General features: G+C 40.5%; 1 protein-coding gene across 1 annotated transcript in view; it reads left to right on the top strand.

Moving 5' to 3' along the window:
- Positions 1-20,286, top strand: part of NWD1 (NACHT and WD repeat domain containing 1) — a 97,000-nt gene that overhangs the window by 62,698 nt on the left and 14,016 nt on the right. The window contains 3 exon segments of the mRNA XM_047774372.1: positions 2,113-2,321; positions 5,434-5,706; positions 15,298-15,388. Of these exon segments, the coding sequence (XP_047630328.1) occupies positions 2,113-2,321; positions 5,434-5,706; positions 15,298-15,388 (573 nt within the window).

The following is a 20,286-nucleotide window of genomic DNA, read 5'->3' as shown; positions in this document are numbered from 1 at the left end:
TAGGAATTGAATCTGAGCTGCTGCTGCCAGCCTACACCACAGCCACAGCAACTTGGCATCCGAGCTGCGTTTGTCACCTACACCACAGGTCAAGGCAACACCAGATCACTGACCCACTGAGCAAGGCCAGAGATCAAACCCACAATGTCATGGGTACTAACTGAATTTGTTACTGCTGAGCCACAATAGGAACTCCATTTCTTTTGTTTTTTAGTTTTTAAAATTCCTTTTTTAAAAAAATTAAAGTGAAGTTCATTTACAACATTGTGCCCATCCTCACTGTACAGCAAAGTGACCCAGATATATATATATATTGTTTTTTTCATATCATCATGGTCTATCCCAAGACTGGACACAGTTCCCTGTGCTGTACAGTAGGCCCTCACTGCCCAACCATTCTAAAAGCAGTAGTTGCAGCAACATGGATGCAACATCATGCTGTTTTATATACTAGATACAACTTGCTTTTGTTCCCATAGAGTACAACAGTGTTTTGTAGCGGTTGAGAGTCTGGACTCTAGGCTGAGATCCTGGCTCAGTTACTTATTAACCATGTGGCTTTGGATAAATTACTGTGCTCGGCTGTGGATCAGTTTCAGCATCTATAGGATATGGGATAATGATATTACCTCATAGAGCTGTTATGAGATTAAAGGTGTTTGATGCATGTTAACCACTGACAACTATGCTTGACACACAGAAAGCATCAGTATTGGCTTTTGTAATAATAATTATCATTAAGGTCGGGTCAGTGTATATGTATGTACACCTATCTTATTATTTTTGATACCTACATAATATTCTTTACATGGATGTACTGTATTATTTAACCAACTCCCTTTCATAGACAGGTTGTTTTCAGTTTTCTTTTTATACATACATGGTTGTGATTAAATGTATTTTTTCCCTCCAGCTTAATGTGGGATCCCACTTCCCAGACCAGGGGTTGAACCCAGGCGCAGTGGTGAAAGCTCTGAATCCTAACCACTAGACCACCAGGGAACTCCCTAACAATGTTGCAGTTAAGGTCCTTCTGCATCTTCACACACTTATATTATTATTCCTGTAAGACACATTCCTAGAAGTGGGAGATTTCTGTGTCAGATTGTATGCACATTTAAATTTTTTCTCTCTTTTTGTTAGCTTTTTCTTCTAAAATAACTGTAGGCTCAGAAGAAGTTACTAAAATAGTACAGTGAGTTTCCATATATCTTTTATCCACCTTCCCAGAATAGCAGTCTTATTATAACTATAGAACGTTATCAAAACCAAAAGATTGCATATTTTAACTTTTGATAGGTGTCACCAAATTACACTTTTACAAATTTGTATCAACTTGTACTCTCATCAGCAAGGAATGAGACTAACTGATTTCCTGTATCATTGCCAGCACTCTAGCAATCAATTCATAAAATCTTAGCCAATGTGATGGGTTATAATGGTACTGGTATTTCACATTATATTTTTGTGATTACTAGTGAGGTTGAGCATCATTTTCAAATGCATACTGTCCACTTGTACTATTTCTGTAAATTTCTTGTTTATATTCTTTGTCCAATTTATGAGTAGGTTCTTTGCATTTTTTCTTGCTTATTTGTAGAAACTCTTTGTTTATTAAGGAGAGTCTACATTTATCTGTTGTATACTGCAAGTATTTTCTCCCAATGTGTCATATACCTTTCACCTGCATTTTATCCTCCTGAAATTTTGCACTTTTATGTAATCCAGTTTGTCAATTTTTCCTCTTGATAGCTTCCAAATTTCATGTTTTGCTTAGGAAAATATCTAAGAACATGAGAACTTCTATATTTTTGTTTTTGTTTGTTTGTTTATTACCTTTAAAAACTCCCTAGAAGATGATGAACTTTTATACATTTCAGTGATCTCTGTTTATTACAGATTCAATATTTGGGCAATTAATTTAATCCTAACCAGTTGTTGCTCTCAACTTAGCTTTGCCACATTCCATTATTTGTAATTTGGATTATGTTCTGGTCCATCCACCTTTCCTTTAATAAAGCAGGGAGTTTCTAAGCCAACAGATGTTTTGGTAATTGGAAGGTCAAAATGTTCCCAGCTAATATACTATCTCCCCACCCTGGCCTGTCGCAGGAGAGGTGAGGTGTGTGAAAGTATTTGCCAAAGGGACGCTCGCCATCTCTGCCTCAAAGGACCACACCCTGCGCTTGTGGAACTTACTCTCTGGACAAGAGAAAATCACCATTTGGGATGGAGGCTCAAAAGATTCCACTGAACCTCAGATCTGGAGTCTTCATGTGGATGAATCAAAGAAGGCTGTATATTCAGCATCTAGCTCAAAGGTAAATACCTTCCCTGTTTGCAAAAGGAATGCTGAGGCCAGAGCGTTCAAAGATGGCATACATATATATAAGGGGGGGTGCTCCTTGATGTGGGGCAGGGGGGCTTTAGACAGAGGGACACAACCACTTGAGAGGGTGCCATGAAGGGCTTCAAACCTCATACATGGATTAGATGATTTTGATAGTTCTTTCTGACTCTAAGATTTGAGACCATTCCCCTTTTCAGTACAGTCATTTTTAGTGCTATAAATTTCCCTATGAATGCTGCTTTACTTACATGCCATAAACTTTGATGAATTATTTACATTCGGTTCAAAATACTTTCAGAATTTACCTTTTGATTTCTTCTTTGATCTATGGGTTATTTAGAAGTCTGGTACTCATTTCCAAATAGCTGAGAAGTTCCCGGATAGTGTTCTATTTTTTTTTTTTCTAATTTGATTCCATTTGTATTATATGAATCCTTTCAAATGTATTGAGACTCATTTCATGGTCTCTCTTGGTAAATGTTCCACACACATCTGAAAACAATATCCATTCTGCTGTGTTATTCCATTATATCAATCATAAACTTATAATCTGATCATTTTATGACTAGAGACACACAATAGAATAGTGGGTTAAAACTTCATAATTAAACTCATGGACACAAATCTGTATCCAACTCCAGTTGACTTTGCAAACTGAGTGGTCTTGATTTTATCACCTCATCTCTCTGCCTCAGGTCTTCCTCTATCTCATGAGGTAATGACTGTAAAACATCTGGCTTAGGGCTTGGTACATAGTAAGCACCAAATAATTAATACCCCTTAATTATTCTATTTTATTAGTAATTGGTGGTTGCCAGCATAAGTAATATTGGTAGCTTACAAATGCTACTATCCAATATGGGGTACTACCAGCTAGATGTGGCTATCAAGCCCTTGAAATGTAGCTGTTCTGAACTGAGATGTGCTGTCAGTATAAAACACACACTGGATTTCAAAGCCTTAGTTATTGTAAAAAGAATTTAAATATTTCAATAATAGTTATGTGTTGATTACATCTTGAAATGATATATTGGATTAAATTAAGTACATTGTTGAAATTAATATCACTTGTTTCTTTTTACCTTTTTTAAGGTGGCTGATAAAAATTTTCAGTTGTGCGGCTTGCGCTATATTTTTAGTGGACAATGTAGGCTTAAATATTACAGAGGTATGGTTGATTTCAGAACTGGTTATTAGAAATCATCTTTGTTATCAGCAAAAGTTTGGAAAATACAGTAAAAGATATAATGTATACTAAATAATCACAAATATGGCTTTTTTTTTTTCGATGGCTGCACCTGTGGCACATGGACGTTCCCAGGCTGGGGATTGAATCTGAGCTGCAGCTGTGACTTACGCCACAGCTGTGGCAACACTGAATCCTTAAACCCACTGCACTGGGCTAGGGATTGAACTTGTACCTCCACAGTGACCCGAGCCACTGCAGTCAGATTCTTAACCCACTGCACCACAGCAAGAAACCCTAAATAACCATTATTAACATTTACATGATTTTGTATGTTCATGTATATATGAAACAAAATGAAGATAAAATCATATACATGGTTTTCCAAAGCTATTTTTGCCCACAGCCATAAACATTCTTCAAAAACAGTAGGCTTGGTGATTTCATAAAGATTCCATTGCATGGCTCTGCTGTAGTTTATTTAACTAATCCCTCATTACTGGAAACCTTTGCGTTTTCAAATAGCTGAGGTAATTTTCCTTATACATATATCTTTTTACGTATTTCTCCTATTTCTTTAGTGTGAACACCACAAGTAGAATTAATAGGAAATGTTTACTCTTTAAACAGTTACTGCGGATAAAAAGATTCTTTTGGGGGTGAAGTCAAAGGTGAAATCTGCTTTAATTACTCATCAGCATTTACTTGGAATGAACACATATGTGAATGCACATAGCATGCTGATTTTTTTCTATTTTTAAAACTTTTTACAAGGTCCTACTGTATATAGCACAGGAAACTATGTTCAAAATGTAAAAGAGGAGTTCCCGTCGTGGCGCAGTGGTTAACGAACCCGACTAGGAACCATGCGGTTGCGGGTTCGGTCCCTGCCCTTGCTCAGTGGGTTAACGATCCGGCGTTGCCGTGAGCTGTGGTGTAGGTCGCAGACGCGGCTCGGATCCCGCGTTGCTGTGGCTCTGGCGTAGGCTAGTGGCTACAGCTCCGATTCGACCCCTAGCCTGGGAACCTGCATATGCCGCGGGAGCGGCCCAAGAAATAGCAACAACAACAAAAAGACAAAAGACAAAAAAAAATGTAAAAGAATCTGAAAATACTATGTATGTAATATATATTCTTATATATAACTATATTTAGTTATATGTACTATATATTATATATGTATTAACTGAATGACTTTACTATTCTGAAACTAATATAACATTGTAAGTTATATTACAATGTTTACTATTCTGAAAATAATATAACATTGTAAGTCAGCTATATTTCAATTCAAAAAACCTATTTAAGAGTAATTTTAGATTTACGGAAAAGCTATAATGATAGTAGAGAGAGTTTCCATATGCCATTGATCCAGCCTTCTCTACTGTCAACAGCTTACATAACCAGTGTACATTTGTCAAAACTAAGACATTAATATCAATAATGACTATCAACTAAACTCCAGACTATATCAAATTTTCCACAAATGTCCTTTTGCTCTTCCAGGATCCAATGTAGGATATACCCCCTTCACACACACACACCTTTTTTTGAACTGATAGAGTATTGACAATAAAATACATGAATTACAGAAAAAGAACAGGTCTTGCATTCAACTCTGGAAAGCTTGGAGGCTAGGTCTCCCTCTGACACATCTCTTCCTTTTTCTTTGCTTTTTTTCCCCCCTAGAGTCATACCCATGGCTTATGGAAGTTCCCAGGCTAGGGGTCAAATCAGAGGTACAGCTGCTGACCTATAGCTCACAGCAATGCTGAATCCTTAACCCGCTGAGAAAGGCCAGGGCTCGAACCCATATCTTCATGGATACTAGTCAGACTTGTTACCGTTGAGCCACAAGGGGAACTTCCACGTCTCTTCCTTTTCATCATTCCATTAGGTCAATGCTTGGAATCTGGAAACTGGAGAGCTGATTTTCTGTATCCTGGGTGATGCCTCCGAACCCTGGGTGTCCACGGCAGTGCTGACTTCCCAGGCCACCCTGCTGACAGCATCCAAGGGTGGTGTGGTCTGTCTGTGGAGCTCAGACACAGGAAAACTACTGAGGAAGCAACATTTATCCAGCATCAAAGAAGAAACACTTACCTGTGTGGTCTCGGTCCAAAAACAAGGAAAGATGGTGACTGGGACGAGCAAGGGCTCCATCTCTTTGGTAAGCAACTTGACTGAATATGATGCCAACAATTCCTCAGCTCCAAAGTGATCAGATGTCCTAGAAGTTGGGAGAAACCATCTCACCTTTGATCTCTAATAAATGACACTTGGCTTCTTCATTCTAGGGATTTGCAATTCAGCACAGTCCAGGAAACATCTCTTGGTGTCTCCTGGGGGTTGGCCCAGGTGGGCAGTTGCTGCTCAGTCCTGCTGGAGATGCTCTGGGAGAAAGCACAGAATGTGCGTTAGAGCTGTGTCTGCAAAGGAGTCAGGTGCTGGGTTTCTATCACCACCTACATCAGTGGTTGTGTGAGGACTGCTCCCAGGAGCATTAACACAGGGTCCAATTGTGATAGAGGGATGGGGTAAAAAACAAAAACACAGCCCAGTGCAGAGTTGCAGGTGGACAGGAATCAGCCTTCAGGAATAGAAGAGTATGTTGAGGGGATATGGATGAGGCACCAAGAGCGAGTTACATAGGAGTTGTAGGTGGCAGAACAAGGGCACCACACCAGGCACTGGAAAGGCTGTAGGAGTATGAGTATAACCACACCTTCAAGGAATTCAATCTAGGAAGGGAGCCAGGCTCACCAATGACGTACGGTCACACTAAGAGGAAGAGAGTCTGTTTTCAAGTAGTAGTAGTGTGCTCTTGGTTGGGGGAAGGAACAAATACTTCTGAAAGAGGAACCTCTGGAAAGGCTGCCCCTGGGGAAGCAGCCTCAGAAGAAGAAGAATTTCCAAGATGAATAAGGGAAGATGGAGGAAGTAGGGGATATCGTGGTGGGGAGGTAGGAACATGCTTGGCGTAATAGGGGAAAGAGAGGCATCATGGAAGTGCATCACAGAGGATCTTGTACATCCTGTTGAGGTGAGAGGTTGAGGAAGGAAGGAATATGGCCACTAAAGAATCTTCCCAAATCTCCATATTCTGGATCTTATGCCTTGTAGCCTCCTCTAGCAATCAAGTCACCAAACACAATCACAGAAGACAACCCCAGTCCTTTCATCAGGCCTCTTAGTTGCTTCCCTTTTGCCTTCATTCACTGATTGTCTTCAGCAATAGCTCTCAGCCTAGCAAGGAACTTGGACTTCAGGGTCAGACCTACTTGAGTTTGAAAATCCCAGTCCTGAATATAAATTGGTACAGCCACTATGAAAAACAGTAGGGAGGTTCCTGAAAAAACTAAAAATGAAGTTGTCATATGATCCTGCAATCCCACTCCTGGGCATATATCCAGACAAAAGTCTAATTTGAAAAGATTCAAACACCCCTATATTCATACCAGCACTATCTACAATAGCCAAGACATGGAAACAAGCTCTCTCCATTAACAGATGAGTAAAGAAGATGTGGTACATATATACCATGTAATTTTATTTAGCCATAAAAAAGAATGAAATAATGCCATTTGCAACTATATGGATGGACCTAGAGCTGATCATACTAAGTAAAGTAAGAAAGAGAAAGACAAATTCTATATATTATTTATACATGGAATCTAAAATATGACACAAATGACCTTATTTAAAAAACAGAAACAAACTCAGAGACATAGAAAACAAGCATATGGCTACCAAAGGGGAAAGGGGGTGGGGGGGATAAATTAGAAGTTTGGGATTTGCAGATAGAAACTATTAGATATAAAATAGTTAAACAACAAGCACTGGGAACTATATTCAACATCCTATAATAATCCATAATGGAAAAGAATATGAATATATATATATATATATATGTATATATACCACTTTGCTGTACACCAGAAACTAACACAACTGAATAATTGACCATACTTCAATCAACAAACAAAAACCAAAGAAACAAAAAGAAAATCCCAGTTCTGCCTCTACCTACTTATATTCTTGAGCTATTCAGCTCCTTCTTTGAGCCTCAGTTTCCTCATCTGTAAAATGGGGGAAACATGGCACTTATATCTAGGGCCACAACAAAATATGGACAGATGGGCACCTTTTCAGGCTTCAACCAGTGGGGTTGGGATGGGGGTGCTAAGATAACACCAGAGTGAATTGGAAATGCATATTAAGCTCAGATTTCTCCCTTCATAACTTACCTTTGGCGCCCCATCCCAATCCCCTCAATTCTGAAGTCTGTTCTGTCGGTCCCAAGCCATTGATGATAGTGCTCTTGGTTAGCAATGCCTGTGGTGTTCACATGGGCACCCATTACTCTTGGGGGGCTCCACAGACATTTCTCCCAGTGGAGCCCCTATTTGTGGCTGGGCTAGCTCTTGTGGTTCTTTCTATGATCACAGAATGCACTTCAGCAAGAAACCATTAGGGAACTTTGAGGAACAAGATTTATTACTTACAGGTCCTGGAGGGGGTAAATAGTACACCTGAGGGCCACACAACAAGGTTGAGAGGAGAGAGAGATCGAGGGAAAGAGTGAGAGAGCATGGACTTGGGGCTCTGCCTTTATTGGGGACTGAGGGTGGGATGAGCATTTTGCAGATTTGCCTTTGTTGTTGAATTTAAAACATATGAAGAAAACTAGGATGCAGGAAGGCAAAGTGGTCAGTTACCTAGGTTACCCAGGACTTTCTAAAAGAGGAAACTTCATAGGTAGGCAGCCTGTTTCCTTATCTAGTTGTTTTGCTAGCAGCTGCCAACATATTTATTCAAGACGGGTCTCTTTTGAAACGGATGCCTCAGCAATCAAACAGCTTGATGTCAGGCACTTACATTACAGCTGCACACCTGCGACTCTGCACCTGCCTGGGTTTTTTTTTCTGACTCCTTACCCCCACCCCCACCAACACACTTGGCCTCTGTGTTAATTGTCCTGGGACCATCCCTCATCCAACCTCTAATGGAGGTGGTGGATAGAAACGCAGCTCTTGTCTCCTTAGTAGGGACAGCTCTGATGCATTCTGCACACTCTCTCTCAGAACGTCCCCAGTAGGACTCAGCTACATTTGCCTGCATTGGTAACCGGCTTGATGAGCCACATTTATTGGCTGCCTTCCCTTCCCTGTCTCAATTCTCCACTCTCTACCAGTGTTTCCTGGAATTAACTCCCAAACAAACTAGTTGCATTCAAATACTATTCTCAGCTGTCTGTTTCTGACAGAACCCAAGTCAGATTTCTGCCAAAATGTAAATTCAGGCAGAAAGCTGTTGACAGGACTGTATGATAATCCCCAACATCCCCAAAGTGCTGGTGGTCAGCCTGCAGAGGGAGCAGTTCTGTTATTTGGAAAACTGGTGGCTGGGCTGTAAGAAATAGGGAGCTCTAGAATCTTGCCAGTGCTTAGATCCCAGCCCTGCTAGGGGGAAGTCTTGATACCACCTTTAAAATATTTGAAGACAGTAGTAAAACCAACTAAAGATTCAGTCTAGTCCAAGCCCACCTAAAGTACAGATTAGATTGATTCAGACCCCTCCACACAAGTGACCCAACAGGAGGAGCATCTCCTTTTCTAAGGGTAAATATTATTTAGGCCATACTCTCCTTTTATACACAATATCCATCATATTACAAAAATTATGACATTCACAAAGTAGCAAAAACAGAACCACAATCAAGAGCAAAAGCAACCAATAGAAGCAAATGACTCAGAGTTTAAGTAATCAGTCAAGCACTTTAAAATATTTACGATAAAATATTTAGGATAAATAACAGAAAAAGTGAGTACCATGTGAAAACAGATGGAGAATTTCAAAATTTCAAAATCAAAACTAGAAAAAAAGGGACCAAATGGAAAGAGTAGAAACAAAAAACAGAATGTCAAAAATAAAAAAATTATTTGATTGGCTTAGGAGCAGACCAATCACAGCAGAGAAAGACCAATGAATTAAAGATAAGTTCATGGAAATTATCCAAATATAAAGAAAAAGAGCAAGGAAGGAAATAAGAGGATTGTGGAGGCAATGCCAGATGGTCTAAAGCACGACTAGAGTCTCTGAAGGAGAGGAGAGAATGAGAATGTGAGAAGAAATACTTGAAGAGATAATGGTCAAGGATTTTCCAGAATTTATGCATGATATCAAGTCAGAGATCCAACAGCTCACAGAGCCCCAAGCAGGGTCAAAAGAAAGAAAACCATACTTTGGCTATCACAATCAAACTGCTGAAAACCAAATGTAAAGAGAAAAATCTCAAAAGCAGCCAGAGATTAAAAAAAGACCGTACTATGGCTGTCTATGGTAAGATCTACAGCTAACTTCTCACCAGAAACAATGAGGACAGAAGACAATGGAAGGAATGGCATCTGTAACTTGAAAGAAAAAAAAATCCGCCAACCTAATCTCTTATATACAATGAAAATATTCTTCAAGACTGAAAGCAAAATAAAAGGCATTTTCAGGCAAACAAAATCTGAGAATTTACCTCCAACAAATCTGCACTATGAGAAATGCTGGAAATAAGTTCTTCTGACCGTAGAGATATAATACCAGATGTAAGCTCCGTGAATGAAGGAAGAGCACTGGAAACAGTGACTAGAGGAGGAAGCTCAACTCAAAGCTGTCTGTGTCCTAGGGAAATCAGAGCCTGAAAACACAGGTACCCAAACAACCATTTGGTCTTGGGAAAAGCAGTCTTCTTGCACAAAAGTTGCCAAGAATGGAAGCTTTATTTTATTATCTGAATGTTGATGTTTTTAAAAAACCTCCCCAAATTTATCTGGTTCAGCAAAGTGCATTGTAATAGCGCTCTTATTTTGAACATAAAAAGGGTGTATTTTCAAATGAACCTATCTACGGAAAAGAAACAAACTCATGGACATGGAGAACAGACTTGTGGTTGCCAAGGGAGAAGGGGAGAGAGTGGGATGGACTGGAGTTTGGAGTTAGTAGATGCAAACTATTGCATTTGGAGTGGGTGAGCGATGAGATCCTGCTGTATAGCACAGGGAACTGTATCTAATCACTTGTGATGGAACATGATGGAGGACTATGTGGAAAAAGAATACATATATATATAAAACTGGTTCACCTTGCTGTACAGCAGAAATTGACAGAACATTTTAAAGCAACTACAATAAAAAAATTTTAAATAAATAAATAGGAGTTCCTATCGTAGCATAGCAGAAACAACTCTGCAAGTTTGATCCCTGGCCTTGCTCAGTGGGTTAAGGATCCAGCATTGCTGTGAGCTGTGGTGTAGGTTCCTCCGTTGCTGTGGCTGTGGCTAGACTGGCGGCTGTAGCTCTGATTCGACCTCTAGCCTGGGAACCTCCCTATGCCGCAGGTGCAGCCCTAAAAAGCAAATAAATAAATAAATAAATAAATAAATAAATAAATAAATAAATAAATAAATAGTGGAAAGAGAGGGGGAGGGGATGAAAGGATTTCATTTAGTGGATAAAACATAGCATTCGATTTCAATCTTGACCAGATACACCATTTGTGGATTTTTGCAGCGTTTCTCCTTTTATTTAAAATTAAAGAGAGGAGTTCCTGTCATGGCTCAGTGGTTAACGAATCTGACTAGGAACCATGAGGTTTCAGGTTCGATCCCTGGCCTTGTTCGTTGGGTTAAGGATCCGGTGTTGCCGACTTGGCTCAGATCCTGAGTTGCTGTGGCTCTGGTGTAGGCCGGTGGCTACAGCTCCGATTAGACCCCTAGCCTGGGAACCTCCATATGCCATGGGAGCGGCCCTAGAAATGGCAAAAGGACAAAAAAAATAATTAATTAAATTAAAGAGAAACTTTGTAGACATTGAAAAAAATAGAAATAAAAAATTAAAAGGGTGTATTTTTATGAAAAGGAAATCCATTTCTTGGGCACTATTTTACCTTCTTTATGGGGGTATAAATTGGTGAAGCCCTTGGGAGAGCAATCTTGCAGAGTCTATCAAGGTTAAAAGGTCACATTCTCAGAGTTCCCTTAATAGCTCAGTGGTTAACAAATCCAACTAGGATCCATGAGGATGAAGGTTTGATCCCTGGCCTCACTCAGTGGGTAAAGGATCCGGCGTTGCCATAAGCTATGGTGTAGGTCACAGATGTGGCTCGGATCCCCCATTGCTGTGGCTGTGGCATAGGCCAGCAGCTGCAGCTCCAATTCGACCCCTAGCCTGAGAACCCCTGTATGCCATGGGGTGCGGCCCTAAAAAAAAAAAAATAAGTCACATTCTCACTGAACCTAGCAATTCTGCTTCAGGAATCTTTATTTATTTAAGTACAGTTGACTTACAATGTCATGTTAATTTCTGCTGCACAGAAAAGTATTTCAGTTATACTATAAATGTATGAATATATATACATTATTTTTATATTCTTTTCCTTTATGGTTTATCTCAGGATACTGAATATAGTTCCCTGTCCTATACAGTAGGACCTTGTTGTTTATCCATCCTATAGATATAACAGTTTGCATCTGCCAACCCTGAACTCCAATCCATTCCTCCCCCATCCCCTCCCCCTTGGCAACCACAAGTTTGTTCTCTATGTCTGTTTCTCTTTTGTAGATAAGTTCATTTGTGTTGTAGTTTAGATCCTACATATAAATGATATCATACATTATTTATCTTTACCTGTCTGACTTCACTCAGAATGATATTCTCTAGGTCCACCCATCTTGCTGCAAATGGCATTATTTTGTTCTTTTTTATGGCTGACAGGAACCTATCCTAAATACTTGCTATGCGCACACAAAGGTAGACCCAGAGTGGCCTCATTTCATGTGAATTTGACTTAGGTAAAAGTATTCTGTCCCATTGTATGTGCATATTTGTCATAGGAAACATGCAAAGACACTTAAAATTTGTTTAGCATCTCATGATCTCACAACCAGAGTGGAGATAGGTGAACTGAAGACCGTATTTATACTAGTGTGAGTGGCAGCAGCACCATCCTTTATTTGTCTAAGGGGGAAATCCCTCTCAAATTCTGCATGTTTGGTATTATCTGAGATCTTCAGGAATATACCTCTCATTTAAAATGAAACCAGTCTTGGAGTTCCTGTCGTGGCTCAGTGGAAACGAATCTGACTAGGAACCATGAGGTTGCGGGTTCGATCCCTGGCCTCACTCAGTAGGTTAAAGATCTGGTGTTGCCATGAGCTGTGGCGCAGGTCGAAGACGCAGCTCGGATCTGGCGTTGCTGTGGCTCTGGGGTAGGCCGGCAGCATCAGCTCTGATTAGACCCCTAGTCTGGGAATCTCCATATGCTGCAGGTGCAGCCCTCAAAATACAAATAAATAAATAAATAAATAAATAAATAAATAAATAAATAAAATGAAACCATCCTCTATAATAATATTTACTGCATCACTCTGTGTTATAACAAAACGTGGACATGGTCTCAGCTGTCCATCCATAGGAAGGGGGTTAAATAAACTAAGGAACTTTAATGCTGTGATTATGTAGCTATAAAAAAATTAGAAAGTCTTGAAACGCGGTCAGCAAACAGTGGCCCACTGTGTGTTTTTCTTCAACCCATGAGCTGAGAATGGTCTTTCTGATTTTAATGGTTAAAAAAAATTTTTTAAGAATAAGATCTTGTGACATGTGAACATTCTATGGAATCCAAATTTTAGGGCCATAAATGAAGTTTTCTTGGCACACAACCACACGCATTTGTCTACACACTGTCTGTGGCTGTGTTTGTGTGCTAATGGCAAAGTTAAAATCATATGGCCGCAAAGCCTGAAGTGTTTACTATCTGTCCCATTACAGGAAAAGTTTGCCGACCCTTGACCTAGAGATACTTTCATGGAGATAACAAATTCTCACATAGTGCTAACCATGTATTAAGTGCTATTCCAGGGACTTTATATCTGTTAATTTATTTAACCCTCAAAACAATGCTAAGATGTAGCTTCTGCTATTACCTGTGTGTTACAGATGCGTTAAACTGAGGCGGAGAGGTGAGGTCATTTGCCTAAGGTCACACAGCTGGGAAGTGTCACTGATGGGATTTGAACTCAAGCATTCTGGCTCTAGGATCCATGCTCTTAAGTGCTGTGCTACACCTGGGTGCCATTGTCATCTGGGGCCTGGTCCTTCTGCTGTGGGGGCCTTTCTGTGCATCATAGGGCATTTAGCAGCATCCCTGGCCTCTGCCCACTAGATACAGAGCGTCTGCCCCATCTTAACAACCAAAAATGTCTCTAAGACATGGCCCAGTGTTCCTGGGGGTGGGGGTGGGGGACAAAATCACTCCCCTGCCCCAGTTGAGAAAGGCTTCTTCAGACACATTAAGTGAAAAAAGCCCCTTGCAGAACAATACCTATGAGGGATGGTGCAGAAAAGGAGGCAATGGATTCTCAGCAAACCTAGACAGCAGTGACTTCCAGGAAGAAGGCAGAATGGTGAGAAATGTGAAAAGATGCTCATGGTGTGCCCTGGATATTTATTTATTTATCTATGTAATTTTATTTATTTATTTATTTTTGCCTTTTTAGGGCCGAAGCAGCAGGATATGGAAGTTCCCAGGTTTAAGGGTCAAATCTGAGCTGTAACCACTGGCCTACACCACAGCCACAGCAACTCCAGATCCAAGCCATGTCTGCGACATACACCACAGCTCACGGCAATGCCAGATCCTTAACCCATTGAGCAAGGCCAAAGATTGAACCTGCATCCTCATGGATGCTAGTCAGATTCGTTTCCACTGAGCCAGGATGGGAACTCTTTTTTTTTTTTTTTACTTTTAAAAAATATTTTATTTTACTTTTTTGGCCTCCCCACGACTTATGGAGTTCCTGGACCAGGGATCAGATCTGAGCCTCAGCTGCAGCCTAAGCTGAAGCTATGGCAATGCCAGATCCTTACCTAACCCACCGTGACTGGCTGAGGATCGAACCTGTGTCTCAGTGCTGCAGATACACGCCTATCTCATTGCACCACAGCAGGAACTCCAAGAATAACTTAAAAAAAAAATCACCCACCCCCATCTTTAATGGACAAAGTGCTCTCAAAAGGGAATTGATTTTTTTTTTACACACTTAATCTTAGCAGATTACTTCAGATGTTTTTAAAAAGTATATTAAGATGCCTTTTCACTGTAGTATTTAAATATCTATTACAGGTTTCCAAGGTGGACTTGAACAGATGGCCTTATATTACCAAAACTTTTAACAAACAAAAAAAAATCAGCAATAACAGCATGTAGAAGTTCACTTCCTCCTGCCCCTGCTTAAAACAAAAGCAAAAACAAAAAACAACCCAAACCTTCCTCCTAGCTGTGAACAAAATCATTTCATTTCTGCAACTTGGGAATGGGGACAACCATGCTGCCCTCCTCCAGCTCCAACCTAACTTTCCAATTCATTTGAGCTCTCCAGAGCTCTGCCAGGGGCAGAAAATGAATGCTGGGATGTTCTCTGGGACCCTCTGTTGATTACAAGAGCAACATCAATGGTAATAATAATAGCTGCTGCTTTGAGAGGGCTGATTCTGTGTTGGAGGAAACCATCCTATGCACTCCTTAGCCCACGATAGGTCTGTGAGGTATCTTCGCCCATTTAACAGATGAGGAAACTGAGGCCACCAGGGGCTGAGGAATATGCTTAGGATCACGGAGCTGGTAAGTGGCAGAGCCCTGCATCCCAAGTAAACTCTTAACTCTAAACCTTTAACTCTGGAAATGCTTAATGGGCATCCTTGGTTTTGCACAGTTTTCGTCGGAAGGAGACAGTCTGCTGGAGAAGCTTCCGGAAGCTGTGGGGTTCCTGGTGGTCTCTGAAGATGAGTCCCTTCTTGCTGCAGGTTAGCTCTCATTTGGAGTCATGAGTCGGCAACTCTGGATAGGTTTGGAGGTGGAGAGTGGCTTGGTGAAAGGGGGAAGCAGGACAGCAAAATTTTTCTGCAAAGGGCCTCGTAGTAAATATTATTGCTGGTTTCTCACAATTATTCAACTCTACCCTTGTGATATGGATGCTGCCATGGGGATATTTCAAGTGAGTATGGCCATGTGCCAATAAAACTTTCTTTATGGATGCTAAAATGTGAACTTCATACCATTTTCATATGTTATAAGGTAGTAATCTTTTTCTTTCTTTTTTGGCCACCCTGCAGCACATGGAGTTCCTGAGCCGGGGATCAGATCCGAGCTGCAGCTGCGACCTAAGCTGCTGTTGCAGCAACACCGGATACTTATCCCATTGTGCTGGGCTGGGGATCAAGCCTGAGTCTCAGTGCTCCCAAGACACTGCTGATCCCTTTGTGCCACAGCAGGAACCCCGAGTAATCTCATTTTAGCTTTTTCAAGCACTTATAAACATAAAAACTATTAGCCCACATGTAAAAATAAGTGACCAGCCAATTTTTGCTCAATGGCTCTAGTTTGCCAAATCCTTTTCTGGGTAAATCTCCTAACCTTTATGGACTTCTGGTTTCATTATCTTTGAAACAGGAATGTTTATCCCTGCCAGATAGTCACAGAGATAGAGGGGAACTGGGTAAGAATTTGGGGGTACACTCAGCCTACACAACCCCTCCTTTTAGGAGCTTCCAGGCCAGTGGGAAAGATGGACAATTAGGTAGCCACAGAAAAAGTGGCTAGTGCTATGTTGAGACAAGAATCAGAGGCTATAGGAACATGTGATAGAGTTCCCTTCCTTAGTCTGAAGCAATCAGGGAAGGCTTCCTGGTGGAGGTGACCAACAGATTTTTTTTTTTAAATCCACCACCAGATTTTTTAAAAAAAGAAAAAAGTTTTAGTGTAGTTTTAGGTTCACAGGCAAACAAGGCAGAAGGTACAGAGAGTTCCATATACCCTCTCATTCCCACTCATGCACAGACAGTGTGAGCCACATTATATTGTAAATGTTCTCATGACTCTAAAAAGATCAAAAGAAACAGACGGCCACTTGTATTAATAATATATCATTCAACAACTTAGAATAGATTTACAAGGAGATCCTGCTGAGTAGCATTGAGAACTATGTCTAGATACTCATATTGCAACAGAACAAAGGGTGGGGGAAAAATGTATACATGTAAGAATAACTTGACCCCCATGCTATACAGTGGGGAAGAAAAAAAGACAATAGAAAAGATCTGTGAAATAATAGCTGGTTCTTTGAAAGGATAAATAAAATTAACAAAGCTCTAGCTAAATTCACCAAGAGAAGAGAGGACTCAAATAAATAAAATCAGAAATGAAAGATGAGATATTATAACTGACACCACAGAAATAAAAAGGATTGTGAAGACTACTATGAACAATTATATGCCAACTCACTAGACAGTTGAGAAGAAATGGATAAATTCCTAGAAACACACAACCCACCAAGACTGAGTCATGAAGAAAGAGAAAGTCTGAAAGGACCAATTTCTTAGTAAGGGGATTAAATCAGTAATCAAAAATCTCCCAGGACCAAAGAGTGAATTCTACTGAACACTCAAAGAAGAAATATTATCAATCCTTCTCAAACTCTTCCAAAAATAAAAGAGAAGGGAACTCTTTCATCTCATTTTATGAGGCCAGCATTATCCTTATACCAAAACTGGACAAAAATGCGACAAGAAAATAAAAATACAGGCCAATATCTCAGGAACAAAGACATAAAATCCGCAACAAAATATTAGCAAACTGAATTCAACAATACATTAAAAAGACCATTTCAGACACACTTCGGAGATAGTTCAGGTTTGGATCCAGACCATTGCAATAAAGCAAGTATCCCAATAAAGTGAGTCACACAAACTTTTGGTTTCCCAGGCATATAAAAGTTATATTTACACTATACTATAGTCTATTAAGTGCATAGTAGCATTATGGCTAAAAAATCAAATGCCTTAAGAAAAAAATACTGTATTGCTTAAAAATGACAACCATCATCTAACAGTGCAGGGTTGCTACAAACCTTTGATTTGCAAAAATCTCAAAATCTATGAAGCACAATAAAACAAAGTGAAATAAAAATAATAATAATATATCATTCAATAGACCCCCAAACCCAACACAAACTCAGTATAAACATTTTAATGGTATATTTCACACTATTTTTAAAATTCTTCTGTGATTTTTTTGGTATCTGTCATGTATTTTATACTTACAGCTCATATCAATTCTGACCAGCCACATTAATAGCCATGTGTGCTGACCATACTGGAGAGGCAGGTCCAGCAGATAAATGCTTCTCTTCCAAAATTAAATAGATGACTGCATGAGTTATACCCTCCATCCTGTTTCCAAAAGAATTTCAGGTGGCTTAACTGTATATAAAGTGCAGCATGGGAAACAAGAACATAAGACAAAAGAAAATGAGGATAGAGACACAGAATAGGATCAGGACTAAAGCCAAAGGCATTGAGGACCTCAGTGACCTATAAACCTGTTACAGTTGGGTTTAAAGTGTGGCTCTTTCCAGCAGCCAATGAGAAGAGTTTCCCCATCTACAGTTATGGAGCCAACTTTGCTTGGGTGATGTAACTCAATCTTAACTTAGCTAAGATCAGGCAAGGATTTCATTAACAGGTCATACATAGAATTGTGGTTTGGGGTCCCCAGGAACACATTCAGGTTTGATGATTTGTTAGGGCTCACAGAACACAAAGTTGTTACACTCACAGTTACAGTTTATTGCAGCAAAAGGATACAGATTAAAATCATCCAAGGAAAGAGTCCAGGAGAGACCAAACAAGAGTTTGCCCTCTCCTAGTAGAGTCCTGCAGGCAGTGCTTACTTACCTGGCAATGACAACACACATGGTGGACTGCCAACCAGAAAAGCTCACCCCAGCCTTGGCATTTCAGCTTTTTACTGGATGTTGGTTTTGTAGATATGGCTGACCCCCTGCACTACTAACCTTAATCTCCAGCCCCACCTGAGGTCAAGCTGATACTGTATGTCCCAAAGCTTCCACCATACATCGTACTTTGAGCATACACCATCCAGTGTGGCCCAAGGTCTCAGATTAACGAGGACTCTCTTTTCAGGAAGAACATTGCAAGGGCTTAGAGGTCACCTTCTGGGAGCCAGACTAGGACCAAACCTTTAATGTGCAGGGTGTGGACAACCCAAGATGGCTGAGTTTATCCTTTATTGCATAAGAGTGTAATGCAAATATCCTTGGACAATAGACATTTTGGTGCATTTCATCAGTTTCCCACCCATATGTTTCATCCATAACATCCTTCCATATGAGCCTGCCATTCAAGTACAATTCCATAAAAGCAGTTCCACAGGGGATACGGAGAGCCATAAGATAGACTCAGCCCCCAACTCCCAGTGACTTAATTTGATCCAAGGGTTGTCTTGAAGCTGAACTGAGATGACTCCTTAGTGCGAGAGTTAACTTTATAACAATAGCAGGTAATACTTGGTTTTTTACGATGTGTCAGAACCTATCCTGAACACCTTACATGCATTAATTCCTTTACACCCCAATAGCCCTGGGAGGTATTCATTATTCTCATTTATAGATGAGGACACTGAGGCACAGAGAAGTTAAATGACTTGCTTGAGGTCACACAGCTATAAATGGAGGGTCTGGGATTTGAATTCATAGTCAGGCTCAACTCTGAACCCTCCAATCTGATGCTGAATATTTGTTTATGTACCAACAATATTTTATTTCTGGACATCAAATTGGTGGCCTGCCTGTCTTGTCAGCAATAACCGCTGTGAAAACACAGGGTGTTCATTTGAATAGGGTCATGGTAACCCAGCACCCACATCCAGACCTGAGCAGTTGGTGCCGATGAAAATGGGTGACTCAGTGAGTAATCTGTGGTGTTCCAGGGATAGAGATCTTTTTATAAAGTAAGGAGGTGGCTTCCTTCCTACCTAGAAAAGACAGTAAAAGTACGCATACACACACGCACACACAACATCCGAGTTTCTCTGCCAGCTGCTGGGGGTATGCTTCCTGCCTTAGCAGAAAGGGCCTGGTCTGTCTCCTGCATGATGCCTCAGAGGCCATGCATAATCTGGCCTTCACCCAGCTGCCTGCACCGTTAGGGGTCCTTGCAACAAAATGTTCACCTAGGCAGTATTTGGAATGCAGATAAGCAAGTCCCTTTGGGTAGGGTTCCCAGATAAAATACAGAACATCCAGTTAAATTTCAGATAAATGGAGTTCCCGTCTTGGCTCAGTGGTTAACGAATCCAACTAGGAACCATGAGGTTGTGGGTTCGATCCCTGGCCTCACTCAGTGGGTTATGGATCTGGCATTGCCATGAGCTATGGTGTAGGTTGTAGACATGGCTCGGATCCCATGTTGCTGTGGCTCTGGCATAGGCAGGTGGCTAAAGCTCCAATTGGATCCCTAGCCTGAGGACCTCCATATGCCAAGGGTACAGCCCTAGAAAAGACAAAAAAAAATTTCAGATAAACAACAAACCAAGAGTTTTATATAAGTATATCCCACACAATATTTTGGGATATACTTATACTGATAAAAATTTCATTGGTCTTCTGAAATTCAAATTTGGGTGCATTATTGTTGTTATTTTGCTAAATCTGGCATCCCTTTCCCTCACCTCCTTTCTTCACTTCCTTCATAGTCCCCTCCATGCTGCCCCTCAAACACACCAGGTATTTCCTACCTCCTGGTTGTCTACCTCATTTCTCTTCCAGTGCCTGCCACCTCCACATCTCTCTAAAACTAGCTCAAATGTCCTGTAATAAATTGCCACACAAACTTAATGGCTTAAG

This window comes from Phacochoerus africanus, chromosome 4, assembly GCF_016906955.1.
Source record: "Phacochoerus africanus isolate WHEZ1 chromosome 4, ROS_Pafr_v1, whole genome shotgun sequence".
Lineage (NCBI taxonomy): Eukaryota > Metazoa > Chordata > Mammalia > Artiodactyla > Suidae > Phacochoerus > Phacochoerus africanus.
Note: the sequence above shows the minus strand (reverse complement) of the source record. Positions and strands in the feature narration are given on the sequence as shown.